The sequence below is a fragment of the Ixodes scapularis genome, unplaced genomic scaffold (assembly GCF_016920785.2).
Source record: "Ixodes scapularis isolate PalLabHiFi unplaced genomic scaffold, ASM1692078v2 PGA_scaffold4__175_contigs__length_147842914, whole genome shotgun sequence".
Classification (NCBI taxonomy): Eukaryota; Metazoa; Arthropoda; class Arachnida; order Ixodida; family Ixodidae; genus Ixodes; species Ixodes scapularis.
Genome location: NW_024609879.1, coordinates 18,323,045 through 18,336,665, shown reverse-complemented (window position 1 = coordinate 18,336,665; position 13,621 = coordinate 18,323,045). Strand labels below are relative to the sequence as shown.

Here is a 13,621-nt window from a genome sequence, read left to right as displayed (position 1 = left end):
ACACACTTGAGACAGAACTGTACTTTCCTCAAACTAAGCTTTATTTTTTATCTAACATAAAATAAATTCTTTTAGAAAGGTAAGTTGTCTCGTGGCATGTATTTTGGCCTAAAAAATTGATGTTTTGGTTATAGTGCGGTACCGCTTATAGTGCGGATTTTCGCGACTCCCGAGACATACGTTATATGCGGTCTACACTGTATAGCCAAACATTTCTGTTTAGAGGTATGCGAGTTTTGAAAATATGGAATACTTTGAATATAGCATTTGATATTCTATGCAGTTCAATTCTCAGCACTTCCACTGTTTGAGATATTGGAGCTTTCCAAATATTCAAAAATTACCACTAACATCTCCAGAATTCTCCGATTTCTTGCATTAAGCTTCGCATTAACAGGCGTCAAGCTTCACTGCTTTACACCGGTATGCTAAGTGAAATGGCCAACAAATTGGAGCATCTCATTTAGCTCAGTGCCCTTGGAAATTTTGCTCACAATTGTAGGTCAGCCTTGAGTTCGAATCGGGGGATCGGTAGCTGAGTGGGCTAACACACACCAGCTCTGTGCACATGGAGCGAAAGCTCGCGCTACAGCACCCAGGGATCCTGGGTTCATTTCCCACCCCTGCCCTGTTTCATCTGGATGAGCATTGGACTGGCGTGCAGTCTGGTATCACTTCTGCGTGGGGCACATTAAAGACCCCAGGCAAGCGGTTGTACTGCAGCTTGTGCCGCTCTGGCTAGACTGCTCATCTACAGCTGAGACACCAGACGCCTGTTGAGGCAGACTAACTTCTGGCTGTCTAAACAAACACACAACAAAATTGGTATTATTTAGTTAGAATATTGTAGTTTGACTCTAGACTTGAAAGGACAGTGCCAAAAAATAAAACATCGAGCTATTTTTCAATATATATATGGTAGCCATTGATTCGCGTGCCACGTCACAGTATGTTTTACCCAACTCATTGTAGTGGGGTCGTATCAGGGCCCCTACTCTAAAGCCTTCTGGGCAGTATAGGCAAGAAATTGATAAACAAATAAAATATTTGTATCGTTGAAAATATCCTAATTCGATGTGCATTTAATTTTTGTATATTCATAGCCTCAAGGCAATCAAGTTTGGTGCAACGACATGTCGTGCCATCTAACTCAAACTATTTTCGATATTGGGAAGGCCCTTTCGTGAGCCTGCTCGCTCATGGGGCTGTTTGCGCGTCGCTTTGAAGGTGTTGATTTGTGCATTCATGGTCTTTTATTCTTAACATTGCTATTGAATGTCCAAGAAGAGCAAACATCAAAGCTGTAGGCACTGTTGCGTGCCAAACTGTCGCAAACCACAAAAGCTTAGCAGGCATAAAGCTCCGCAGGTTCCCGTCGAGGCTGTGGGAAATAAAGTGCCGTCAAGATAAATAAATGCCATGAAACGTGTCAAATAAGCATACCGTTCACATTACACGACTCAAGATGGATATCTAAATGTGCTATTTGACTCAATATTTAGAGTTACGCGCTCACAGTGCGACTTTGTTTCTGGGTTCGATTCGACGGCTCCTTAGTGTCGGATCAATCGCTCGACGTCGTCACCGCTCCTTGCTCCGCAGACCGATTTCATTCGCACGACGTTTTGCACACATTTGCGTAGTTTGAGCGGAGTTACCCGAGCAAGCATTTTCTTTGCTTTGCCGGTCGCAGGGTGGACTGTCATTTGCGTCTTTAGTGCAAATGCATAGCTGCCCAAAATAGCTGCTCTATTTCGAGCCATACGTACGGTTCTACTTTCGTGCCTGCTGTGAAAAAAACAGTCTACTCGAGAGATAAGAATCTGTGTACCCCTCGACAAAGGGTTATCCTTGTGGCGTTTATTTGTGAGAAGAGAACAACACATTCAATCGCCAAGTTCGATCATCACCTTGCAACGAGCAACTGCTACGACACCGTCCAAACTACGTCCAGCTCGCAAGAAAAACACATGTCTCAGACACCACAATCGTCTTCAACACGACGACAAGGGGACGGGGAACAAGCTGATCCCAAAAACGAGGTCAGCTATTTCTGTGGGAAGGGTTTATTTGGAAAAAAAGTGTGTATTAGAGGATGCAAGTATGACAAAGTCTTTGCTTTCATGCTTTTGAAGCACGTGCAGACAACGTACAAAAAAAATACTGCCCTTGTTTCACGTTTTTTAAAAACCAGGGACGACAGATGAAAGAGGAACAAACACAAAATGTCTCAAATACTCGGTTTATGTGGTTTCATTGAAATTTGCCCGTAATATTTGGGTGTTCAATTTTGTTCTGCTAGTTCTCGTTTTGGGTTGTCTCAGCCTATCGAGGAAGGCACCTAGTAAAACTCCCTAATGCTAGGTACCACACACACAACTGCACACACAATATATTTAGCATTTGATACATTTTGAAAACAGTTTGTGTAGTAAAAGCTTGATCTGCTGAGCAAGTTGGTAATTGACATTCATATTAAAAATAGCGCAAAAAAGACGGGACAAAAAAACGAAGAAGCACACAGGGCAAGCCCTAGTGCAACAACACAACGCTCGGAGCTGGGAATAGAAACGTCATCTCGCAAGCGCAGGCCAGTAGTGCTGTTGGTTTTAGCCTTCCCAGTGTTGCCTCATTTGGCGACAGCGGCGCTGGTGATCAGCCGACAGTTGAGCACTCTGGAACCCTGTCCAATATGCCTATATTATTTTCACATAAAAAGAAATTTATGTTTGGAAACCTTTAGCCCAAGCAAAAATATGAGTCCACTTTCAGCTGAATTATAGAGCTGGTTTTAGCTGCATTCAGCTGTATTATCTAATTTCCAGCTTGATCTAGCTGGGACAGTTCCAGCTGGATTTAGCTGCACGTGGACTAATTTTTTTGAGCTATTTCTTCCAACACAATTAACATTGGCATATCTACAGAAAAAGCATTAGATGTCGGATATGCGCTAATGAGTCTTCATTCGCAACACCTTCATAGGGGAGGTGAATTGAGAGTTATCATTTGGTAACCACGTTTGACCACTGTTTTGTAAGTTGCTACGATCTGGAAAAGTAAAGACTCGCATATTTCTTTTTTCTCTCTGCCAGTCGCATCCCGACCATGTCAAGGGCCTCATTCTTCTGGGTGACATTTACATAAACCACATGAAAGACGTGGACAAGGCAGAGGAGGTAAGCACATGATTCAGGAGAGACGATTATGCGACTCTTCTAGCGTGTATGCAAAACGTTTTAGGGTTTCTCTCCCGCTCTGTTCGTTGCCTCCAGGCAAGTCCCCCGCTCCCAAAGTTTGAAATGGGAGAAGGGGCCCATCATTCTCACTTGGAAATTCTCGTTTTTTAACAAAACAAGCAAGGTGATGAACACCTCCTAGATAATGAGGCGATATAGTGCCGGATTTTTATGTCGCCTACCGGAAGGAAGCGGGTGGGCACGGAAGACTGCTGCATCAGCATTTTACTCGCACTCATGTTTTCTCGAACTGAGTACACGTCCCAGGAGAACGCAGATGCAGTGGTCCTGTTGGCCTCCAGTGGGTGCAACGTGGGAAAATCGGCATTATGGCTTAGTTTTCTATTTAGTAGGTAAATCTAGATGAATTCCTGACCCAGCGATTACCTCGGCTTGCGAAAAAGTAAAGAAAGGTATCAAGGTAGATGCCGGGAGAGACTGCGGGGAGAGAGACATGGACGACAGAAAGAAGGTGGCTACCGTTCCTTACGTTCACCGCATATCGCATGGGTTGAAGGGGGTTGCCTTAAGAAACGGAATGAGTGTAGTTTTTTTGGCCAAAAACAAGTTGAGCCAGATTTGCCCTGCTGTAGAAAAGTGCGCAAGAAGAAAAAACCAAAAACTCGCGGATGCATTGTGAAACATGGTACAAAGTTCGTACCGTGTAGCGTTGGTGCCTTTCACATGTGGGCAGGTATATCATTCAAACAAGGTGGTGCTGGAACATCCGTGTAACAGAGCACCAGAGTTAGTCGAAAGCATTTGCAACTCGCATCTTGCAGTGCATTGTCGTGATTGTGGGTGTGAGCCAAGATTAAGTGACACAGAAGACATTTTTAAGCACAAAGACCAGCTGTCTATACCCGTTTTCACCTCAAGAAAACAGTAAGTTTTGCGCATTGTTCATACGCCGCGCGAAATAGTTCTCGCCAGATTTGGTTGTCGGAGGCACAGGCGTTGCTTTTGGCGTTTGAAACGTGTACTCCTTGATAAGATAACATGCATCCACTCTAAAGTGCTAATAACTATACCTTAAATCTCCACCTAAAGGTGAAAATTAGTAATCATCTGCGAGAAGCCAGACTTTTTTTCCTATGCTTCTTGAGGTGAAAACAGGTATAGAGAGATAGTGGAGGTGTACAAAAAAAAAGAAAGGTGGAAGCATCTTGCATTAGCCAACCATCATTGGCGCTGCTGGACGCGGTGAGATGACATTCTTGGATTAGGGCCAGCTTTGTTAACCCCATCATTACCGTCTTATTAAGAGTCATGTAATGCGCTTGTGCGGGATCGCATTGCCATAGAATGAAAGATTGTTTTCGTGTGCCTTCTTAAAAAAATTTGTCAGTTGATAGGCACCGTTCGTCCCATCTGATTTTTCTACATCTTTGTGTTTTCACGCTTTTCCACGATGAGGTAAATCTAACCAGAACTCATAAATCTGGTGGATAAATTCGGCACTATGACCGTGTTATCTATCAAGTTCTTAAGTCCCACCAAACAATCCTAAATACAATAGGTAAATCCACGGCTTGTCATTTGCAAGGTCCCGATTGACTGTGGTCCTCTCTATGCCTTTCTGCCACATCCACATGAACCTGTTTCAGTGCTACCAGCGCATCCTGTCCGTGGAGCCCTCGCACGTGCAGGCAATGCACAACCTGTGCGTGGTGCACGTGCAGCGGGGCTTCCTGCTCCGGGCAGAGGCCTGCCTGCAGAAGGTGCTGCGGGTGGCCCCCCACGAGCGCTACATCGCCGCCCACCTTGACGTCGTCAGGGACCGCATACGCAGGTGGGTGCCGAAGGCCGGGCAGGGTCTGTATATCCCAGCGGTCTCCAAATTTTTATTACTTCAGGTATTGAGGGAAGGGACCGTCACCCTCGCAAGAAATGGGATAGGCACGACAACGCGTACTGCGCAAGCGCTGTCATGCTTTTCCCGCCTCGGCAGCTGGGAAGCTGTCTGCTCCTGTTGTCTTCCGCGTTGGTGTCCTAAAATGTCTCTGTCATTAGAAAAAAAATATGACTACACAGTATCCTGTTGGTACATGCAATGTTCAAAGGTTCAAGAAACTTCCTGCTTGTCATACTTTAGTGTAAGGTCTGCATCTCACAAACACAGAGTAAAAGTTAAGTCCCATCCCAAACCTGGCACTTCGCAAAGCCGCTTTCCCGCAGGCGCTTTGAACTCATTCGGCACATATGACCCCTTCTTTGCCAATGAGGAGTTGATGGCGGTAGTCTGGCTCCACCATATTTAGTTGCTCTACAACGATGGCTCTACAACATGATGGCTCACGTGACAAGGTTTCCACTTCCATATTATTTTCCTGGGACACATTTCATTTATTTACACTACTGATCCTTGGCCAGGACCATTGTATGTATGGTAAATAAATAAACGATACACAAACAAGAAATGCAAGCCGTTTACAACTCCCTGTAATGCCGAATTGGAGCGCAGCTCTTGAGGAGGAGGAGGGAAGGGTACTAAGGGTCACGTGACCTCGGGAGGGGGGGGGGGGGGGGAGGAGGAGGAAGAGGAGGAAGAAGAAGAAGGAAGGGAGAAGGGGAAGGGGGGTCACGTGACTTGGGAGGAGGGGTCACGTGACCTCGGGGGCCACGTGACTTTGGGGGGTCACGTGACCTTGGATGGAGAACGTGTTGGAGAAATTTTTATGCAGAAAAGCATAAAAATTTAATCGCATGCAATCTTCATGGTACACCCCCCCTCCCTCCCCCCCTAAAATAAAATATTGTGGCCTTCCAGGACATATAAATAGCAGTGCAGGCACAGTAGCTAATGAGTCGGGGCTGTGTGAAACTTATTGTGTACTACAATACATAAATTTGCTACAGCCCACAGTGCAAGTCGTCAGAATTACTGCACTATTTGCAGAAGAATAGTTAGAATCTTCAATTGTTGTTATATGGTGTACCTCGATGTGCTTTATTTTAGGAAGTATTGTAACTACTCAACTGCCCTGTGCCAATGCATTTTAAAAATAGACCCTTTTCAAAGGTAGGTCAAACAACACTGATGGCCGCCGTATTTTGGGCATTGGTTCTTGTGCAAAGCGTGCGATTTGATTCATGCAGCACATTCACTCACGAAGCACTTGCGTTCAGTGCATGTTCAAAGTGCACGCCCAAAATACAACGGCCTCAAACGGTGAACACAGCAGACACTAGGGAGCGCACACTTTTAAAAAGGTTCCATTCCCGCTCTATATTGATGGAAGAAATGCGAGTCTGCAACGGTGCCCCCCCCCCCCCATTTCCAGGTACCAGCAACACATGAAAGAGAGCGGCGCCAAGAGCAACTCCGGCCCTGCTGCGTCCTCCGGATCCACGGGGTCGCAGCCAGCCATCAGCAAGGACATGTGACCGGAAGGTGTTGCGGCACGTCGGGCCGAAGCACTCCCCTGGGCAGTTTCTGGCCCCTAGGTCTCGTGCCAAGCGTAGACCCACTCGAAAGTCCTATGCAAGTTCACAACTACTCCCGGTAATGATGCTGGGGAAGTTGCAGCACACCTAGACGAGCAGCCTGGATGCCGTCTTGCGCCCGCCGTCACGTGGTAGGCCGTTACATGTCTCGACTACGGTGCCTGGAATGCGTCTCCAACTGCTCTCTTTATCACATTTTAAAAAGCGGTTCCTCAATTTCGGCCACGTCATAGAAGCATCAAGGTGTCCCCCCCCCCCCCCCCCCCCCCCCCCCCCGACGGCGTCGCAGCAGCAGCGGTAGACGCCCACTTTGCTGCAGGTCACTCTCCAGCTCAACAGTTCAGAGAAGCTTTGGCAACCGGAAGTTGGTACGGTGTGATGACGGCGATATTAGCACTCGACCTTACTGTTTAGAGCACAGCTCTTATGCGCCCATTTCCGGCTTGAGCGGCATCGCCATCGGCGTAACCGCGTGTTGTATTATGGGGCGTTTCCCATAATGACATCAGAGTGACATCACGAAGGTCACTCATGAAGGTCGTGACCTTCACAGTGAAGGTCACGACCTTCAGGAGGCCTTCACGAGTGACATCACGATGGTCAGTAGGGAGGGGGAGGAGGAAAGGTATGGAGGAGGGGCATACCCTCCACTCCGTACCCTGCCCTCCTCCCCCTCAAGAGCTGTGCTCTAATGCGGAAATGCAGAAAATTGTAAGCGTCTTTTTTTTTTTGGAACATTTGCGAGACACTGCCAGGATCACATCTGACAGCGTGACACTCTGGCTTTTGTGACGTGGATTGTTGCCGTTTTGGGACCACTTTTTATGCGTGGGCCGAACGAGACGCTAAACACACCGGTCGTAGACACGTTCTGGGCTTCCTAGTCCGGACAGAGAACGGACGTTCAAAAGGGGTCAGCCCCCTGCATGCTCGACATGAGAGCATTCGACGTCGCGTCCAAAACCCAGCGGGAGACACAAATTATTGCCAAGCACAGAGCGAGTACTCTTCTACCGGCGTAGCACGGGGGTACCTGCTTGTACAGTGTAAGATACGTGCATTTGAGCGGCGAGGTATATTTTTGAGAATCACTTTTACATGACGTATGGACATACGTGGAACTGGTATCCTGAGCAGTCTGAATGGGCACAAGTTTCTCTGTTCCTTTGATTTGCTCCCTGCACGCCCCCTTTTCCTTTTTCCATTCTAACAGATATGCAACGCTACCTTTCCAAGGGCCTAGCCATCTCCAATGAAGGGATGTGGCTCTTTGAGACCAAACCAGATTGAGCGCCGGTTTTTAGACAGTAATTTTCCTGACTTGGAGCAGTCTTTTGCTCGCCCTGTACTAGTAGTGCAATGTTTGCATGGTCTGTGAACAGACCTGGTTGTATTGTGCGATGACGACCGTGGCATAAAGCTTATTATGATCAAAAGCACAATCAGGCTGACTATATTTATTCTAAAATGTTTCGTTACGTCTGTTGTTTTTTTCTCGAGGCAACCGTTTACTTGTGCCCTTAACGATATCAGTAAAGCAAAATATTCACAGATTTTAGATTCTCTGTTTTGTCTCATCACAGTTCAAATAGGCTTTTCTGCTAAGAGGTCAAGGTTGTAAGTGTGGACACACTTGTGATGTTTATTGCCATAAGCATGAATTGCATTTAAGAAGCAGATTGTTCAACTTTCACGAAAACTTCACTCCTGACATCACAGACAGTCCTACCCTATTGGGCCATTGAGAATATCTTCATTTTCGAATAGGATTTACTGAATTACGAGAAGCTTAATTTTCACCACACCATAGTCGCGTTCCGTTGACAGATTCTTATTGCCTTGCAGTATTGTGGCAACTTTGCTCTTGATTTTATCTGTTTGCCAGTTTTTGTTGCTTTCCAAGGTTCTATCCAGAAGTGAAGTATGTGGCAAAACAAACTACAGGATACTCTTCTCTACTCGTATACAGGTCACGTGAGCTGGAAAAGGTCATCTGAGACTTGATAGTCCTGATGCACTTTCAGGACTCTAGGAAAGTGCTTTATAGCAGTTGCTAAGTTTATGTTGAAGAGATTATCATGATCAAAACCATGATCAGGCTGACTATATTTATTCCACAATGTTTCGTTACATGTGTTTTTTTTTTCTCGAGGCAACCGTTTACTTGTGCCCTTATCATGAGAGTTCCACTGGAAGTGGAGTTGTTTGTGAGTTGCAGTTAGTTGAGTACACAACTGTTTTTGTTAGATATTTCGTGACATTTATGCTTTTGATGTTTACTTTTTTTTTTTTTTACCAAGGTACGATCTCTTGTTTAATTTTGGTGACTGTACGCACATCCAGCTATTGTTTGTTTCTCGTTACTGTCTTCATTCATGTCCTCAAATTTAGTTTCTGAAGCCTTCATAATGAAGACACGCAAAAAATATTTATCGGCCATCCGAAGATAAGCAGCTTTTTGCCGTAAAATACCGGAGGAGCGCCCTGTCCACTCTCACTGAAAATTGGGTTAATCTAGACACGAGTGCTTGTCCAGTCAAATCGGGTACTTGACGTAGAATTTGCAGACTTCCCAAGTTTTGAGAAATGTTAGTAGTGGGCTCTTGGAACGAAGTGGGTGCTTCAGCGGTATTTTACGGTAGGTATTACTTTTGCTCCATTTCGGTTATTTCACGAATTTTGTATTTTCTTGTGGAACAGGAGCTTACGGGGTGCTGTCACAAGTGTTTGGCATCTGTAGCGATTCACCACTGGGTGAACTGCTACACCGGGTGGCTGCAAAGCCAGTTGGTTCCATATCGCGGAGGGGCAACTGCCAGAGGGTTGAGGAATGCGACAGCTGCGTCTTGGCATATCCGAAGGTCATTTGCTCCAGGCCTGTTCGTGAGATCGAGAACAAGAATCCTTAATCACTTCAGTAAGTTGACGAACTTGTAAGTCAGCTCCTATCATAGTATTCCCTAGACAAAAAAAAAACAAACAAGACTGTTGTGTAGGGAGGAACGTAATAATTTCAAATAGTGTCATTAAATGATGCTGGAAAAAAATAACTTGTTTTACGAAGAAGTCATTGGGACGACATTTCCTTAACTGCTACGATGATCTGACTTTTTATTTCTGAGATTCACTAGAAACCAGGGCACATGAGGCTGGTCGTGTCAGTGTTGTGGGTTGTTGTCACATCGTCTCAACCGGGTAAATGCTAGTTCAGAAATCAATTTCATTCTTGGTAAGTTGCAATACACTCGAGATCAGGAGAGCACGTAAATTCGTGCAGAACGTAACCAGCTGAAAACTTTTTTCATTTTAGCTTATTGCAGGCCTCTGCTCAGACTTTAGCCTTACTAAAATGCTCTCTTAACGTTCTTCATGTTCATCTTTCGCATCTTCAGGTATGCGCAATGCAGCTACAGAAAAAAAATGAGTCACAGTTCAAAAAGTCATTTGCCCTGTGCGCATTTGCTATATTTGGCACAAAAATGCTAGTTCGCAAGTGTGCTCTGTACACGGCTTGCACATGACGTCGTCGCACCGTGCTGGTGGTTATTCCTTAATGTTCTTGCCGAAAAGAACAAATTTGACTACGGTTCAAAATGTGTGCAGTGAAAGGTATGTACTCAGCAGAAAGGCCGTGTGGCAGACGATGCGACTTCAATGCGAGCCTTGCTGACAAGGGTATTTATTGCCTGTGCCAAGTCAGTCTGGGAGCTTATGAGCTCCACCTGAATTCTAACGCTGAAAAGATGAAGGTCCGCTGCTTCATTGTATAAGATATGTGCGATGTACCTCACCTCCCCCTTGTGGCAGTTGCCCCTTTGGTGGATCGAATCTCACTGTAGATATGAAAGACAACACATCATTGGTTGTGTTGTCATGTGATGCGCCGTATTTATTACTCCGTTCTATTTTTCTGTAGTTGGTCGTTAGAGCAGTAGCATTAAGATAGTACCCGGGCTTAGGTTCATCCCGTTCCGATTTGCGTAAACATCGAGATAATCTATGCACGGGCTGAGGCCTCAGGTCCTGAGCAAACGAAGACTTGAAACCTCGAGTTGAAACTGACAGGAATCGTATTGTGAATAGAGCACACTTTTTATGCATACTTAAACCGCACTAAATCAGTCTGATGAGTTCATGTTCTACGTACCGTTGGTATGGCAAAGTGAGATAGAGGTACTGGCCAGTGTGTTCCACCATGTCTGCTCGTAGCACTTTAATTGCACTTAAAGTCTCGTCTCCACACTGTTTTTATCAGCATGACTTGTCATTTTGAGTGAGCTATATTGGCTGTTCTAGATTAGAGCCTTCCCAGTGATTTGTGTTTGAACTGCTCTCATTGACTTTTTTTGTTATTTCATGTCTGAATACTAACTTTCCAAATTATTTGTATATGCACTTCTAAAAATGTTTTGGTGACTGGGTCTCTTGGCTAGTAGTACCGTAAAGTCCCGAAGAAACGCCGATCCACGACTAATTGATAAACTGTAAATAATGTGGGGTGCAGCAGTGGCCATTTACACGCCCTGGCTCTAGGAAAAGTGATCATAAACATTTATATGCAGTTCAGTGGGAAACTTTCTTTGTGGATTTTCCAAATGGTTTATAATGCGAGTTTTACTAACATCCACAACTAATTTCATTTTGTTTGTACCATCACGTGTGACTGCATATATTGTGTCGGTGGTCTGTCCAAATTTGTAGTGCAACTTAGCTGCTTCAATTTTCACGTGAAGTTTACGAGCAAATGAAACCATGCTTCCACATTGTCTCTATTTGTCATAGCATATTATTACTTTCAAAACATGCGGATTCCTTGTGTCGAATATATTTCCGAAATGTTGTTTTCTCTCAGCACCGACGCCATCTCTACTGACATGTTGTTTGATTTTGCGACTGATTGAAAGGTTTGGCAGGAGGCTGGTTGACTGCGGCTCTCGCTCCCCCTCGTTTGTGTTTAGGCAGTGGTGTCAGTGCACTGCTCCCTCGGAGCAGTTCCTCGAACCTGAGCTTTAGACAGAGCATAGTGAAGACTTGTGCATATCATGTATGGTTGTTGACTCGGAGGTCTACAAAAGTTACGACTTAAAAAAAGAGTCTTCCATCGCCGGGTAAGGATCATAAATTTTAGGTGATATGAATGTTCAACTATCTTTATATATTCTAGTTCATGTTTATACTAAGCCCTGCGAGCAATAAATGTTCTTACTGCAGGGGAACTAGTTGTAATGCACAAGGAGATTTCAATAAAGAGTTTTCTTAAAAAAGACGCAGGCTGTGGATTTGTCAAGTGACGTGTTCATCCCATTCACTACAGATGTCTCGGAACACAGTTTGAATTATGACAAGCTCCTGCTCTAGCACTTTTCTCTTTTGGCAAAACTTTGAAATAAAAATGTAAGAGTGAGTGCAGCCCTAGATTCCCACCAAAGTTGGAACGTAACCAATGTGTGCGCAAGGCACATCCAAAAAGTAGGTCGTGTTTTGCAATAAGAAACTCAAGTAAGCTTGTTTGTGAGCTGTTAATTCTTATTTCTGCATAACCTTAATCCTTTTATGCATGGTGGATAAGAATCACGATTTAAAAAATAATCAAATTAATAAGATTTATTGGATTTAAATACAAATTATGCTTTTTAGATTACCCTCTTTAAGAAAGAGTGTATTTTCCCTCGCTACAATTTTTAGGCTCTCAAAACCAAAACACGAGCACGGAAGTTTATGGTTGAAAATCACACTACAACTGACCACATTTTTTTTCCCCTCCGCTTCTTTGGCGCATGATGCAGACGACAAAGTTGCATGCACCAAGCACAAGTCATGGGGTGTGTTCCAAAATTTACTCTATCTTACTCTAGGGTAAGGGTTTTGTACAATGGCATTCTAAAACCTACCCGCACCCAGCGTTCTCCAGTCTGTGTTGTCACGCGACACAAATTGCCCGGATCCATTTGGGTAAGATTTGGAACACAGCAGTGGTGAGCGAGTGCGGGGTACTGCTCGTGCAAGCAGCATCTATGAGCAGTTTCATAACTGAGCTAATCTAATAATATTGACTGGCTGTGATCTGTCCAACATTTCTTTTTTTCATCAATGTATTTGCGGCTTTATGGAGGCCACAAGAATGGAGTTTCTATTATTTTCTATTTTTAATATTGAATGTGTGCCTTAGGTAAGCCATGATTTTGAATATATTTGGCACCCATAGTAGTTTCAAAGCCCTTACCTTACCATGGAAAAGAGAGTGGCAGAAAGAAAAAAATTTTGAACCGCAAATTGTGTTGGGTTTTTATTTAATTGTTTTTGTAGTTGGGCCCTCATACATCATGTTCAAATAAAAATCTCGACGAGCATAAATACCCTGTCAGTGTCCCTTTAAAGGGAAACTCCGGCGTCGGTTCAAACGTTTTCAACTAAACATGTTTTTAAAGGGGGCGAAGAGCCGAGCCTAGAGCAGCAAGTAAATTACCCGAAACTTTTTAAATAATTTGTAATCGTAAAAATACTTCAAAATCGAAACTAACCTGCAACTTTACTCGTCTGCCATCTCATTGTGGCGTCAGATGTTGTATGAACATGGGCAGCTTGAGTATGTTTCACCCAGAGTCGAACGCAATCGGAAGTTTTGTCGCTATCGTCCATGGGAAATAATAGGCTACGATTCATCAAGCTTGTCTGAACCCAGGTGCTGCCTCAGAAGCAGAATCGTATGGAGGGTTAAGTTTGCTAGCCCGGTGTAAACCGTTTTCTAGCATGACACAAATGCCAGGAGCCAGCGTTCGCATCGCACTGCTTGGATCCCCATCCGTCGCAGAGGCTTTCTGGTCAGAAACCGATGAGATGTCACTCTGCTGCATTGCAACCAACAACGCCGTGGAGGAGGGAGCGTCATCTGCTCTCGGATGCAACATTTGACGTCGCAAGCACCCCTGCTCGTTGTT

General features: G+C 44.7%; 1 protein-coding gene across 2 annotated transcripts in view; it reads left to right on the top strand.

The window, feature by feature from the left end:
* Window positions 1-6,952, top strand: part of LOC8028096 (protein O-mannosyl-transferase Tmtc3) — a 328,600-nt gene extending 321,648 nt beyond the window's left edge. For both annotated transcript variants that reach the window (XM_042293455.1, XM_040214192.2), the window contains 3 exons: window positions 3,093-3,176; window positions 4,844-5,028; window positions 6,521-6,952. In XM_042293455.1, the coding sequence (XP_042149389.1) occupies window positions 3,093-3,176; window positions 4,844-5,028; window positions 6,521-6,623 (372 nt within the window). In that variant the 3' untranslated portion in view covers window positions 6,624-6,952. The remainder of the gene's footprint in view (window positions 1-3,092; window positions 3,177-4,843; window positions 5,029-6,520) is intronic.
* The last annotated feature ends 6,669 nt before the right edge of the window (window positions 6,953-13,621 follow it).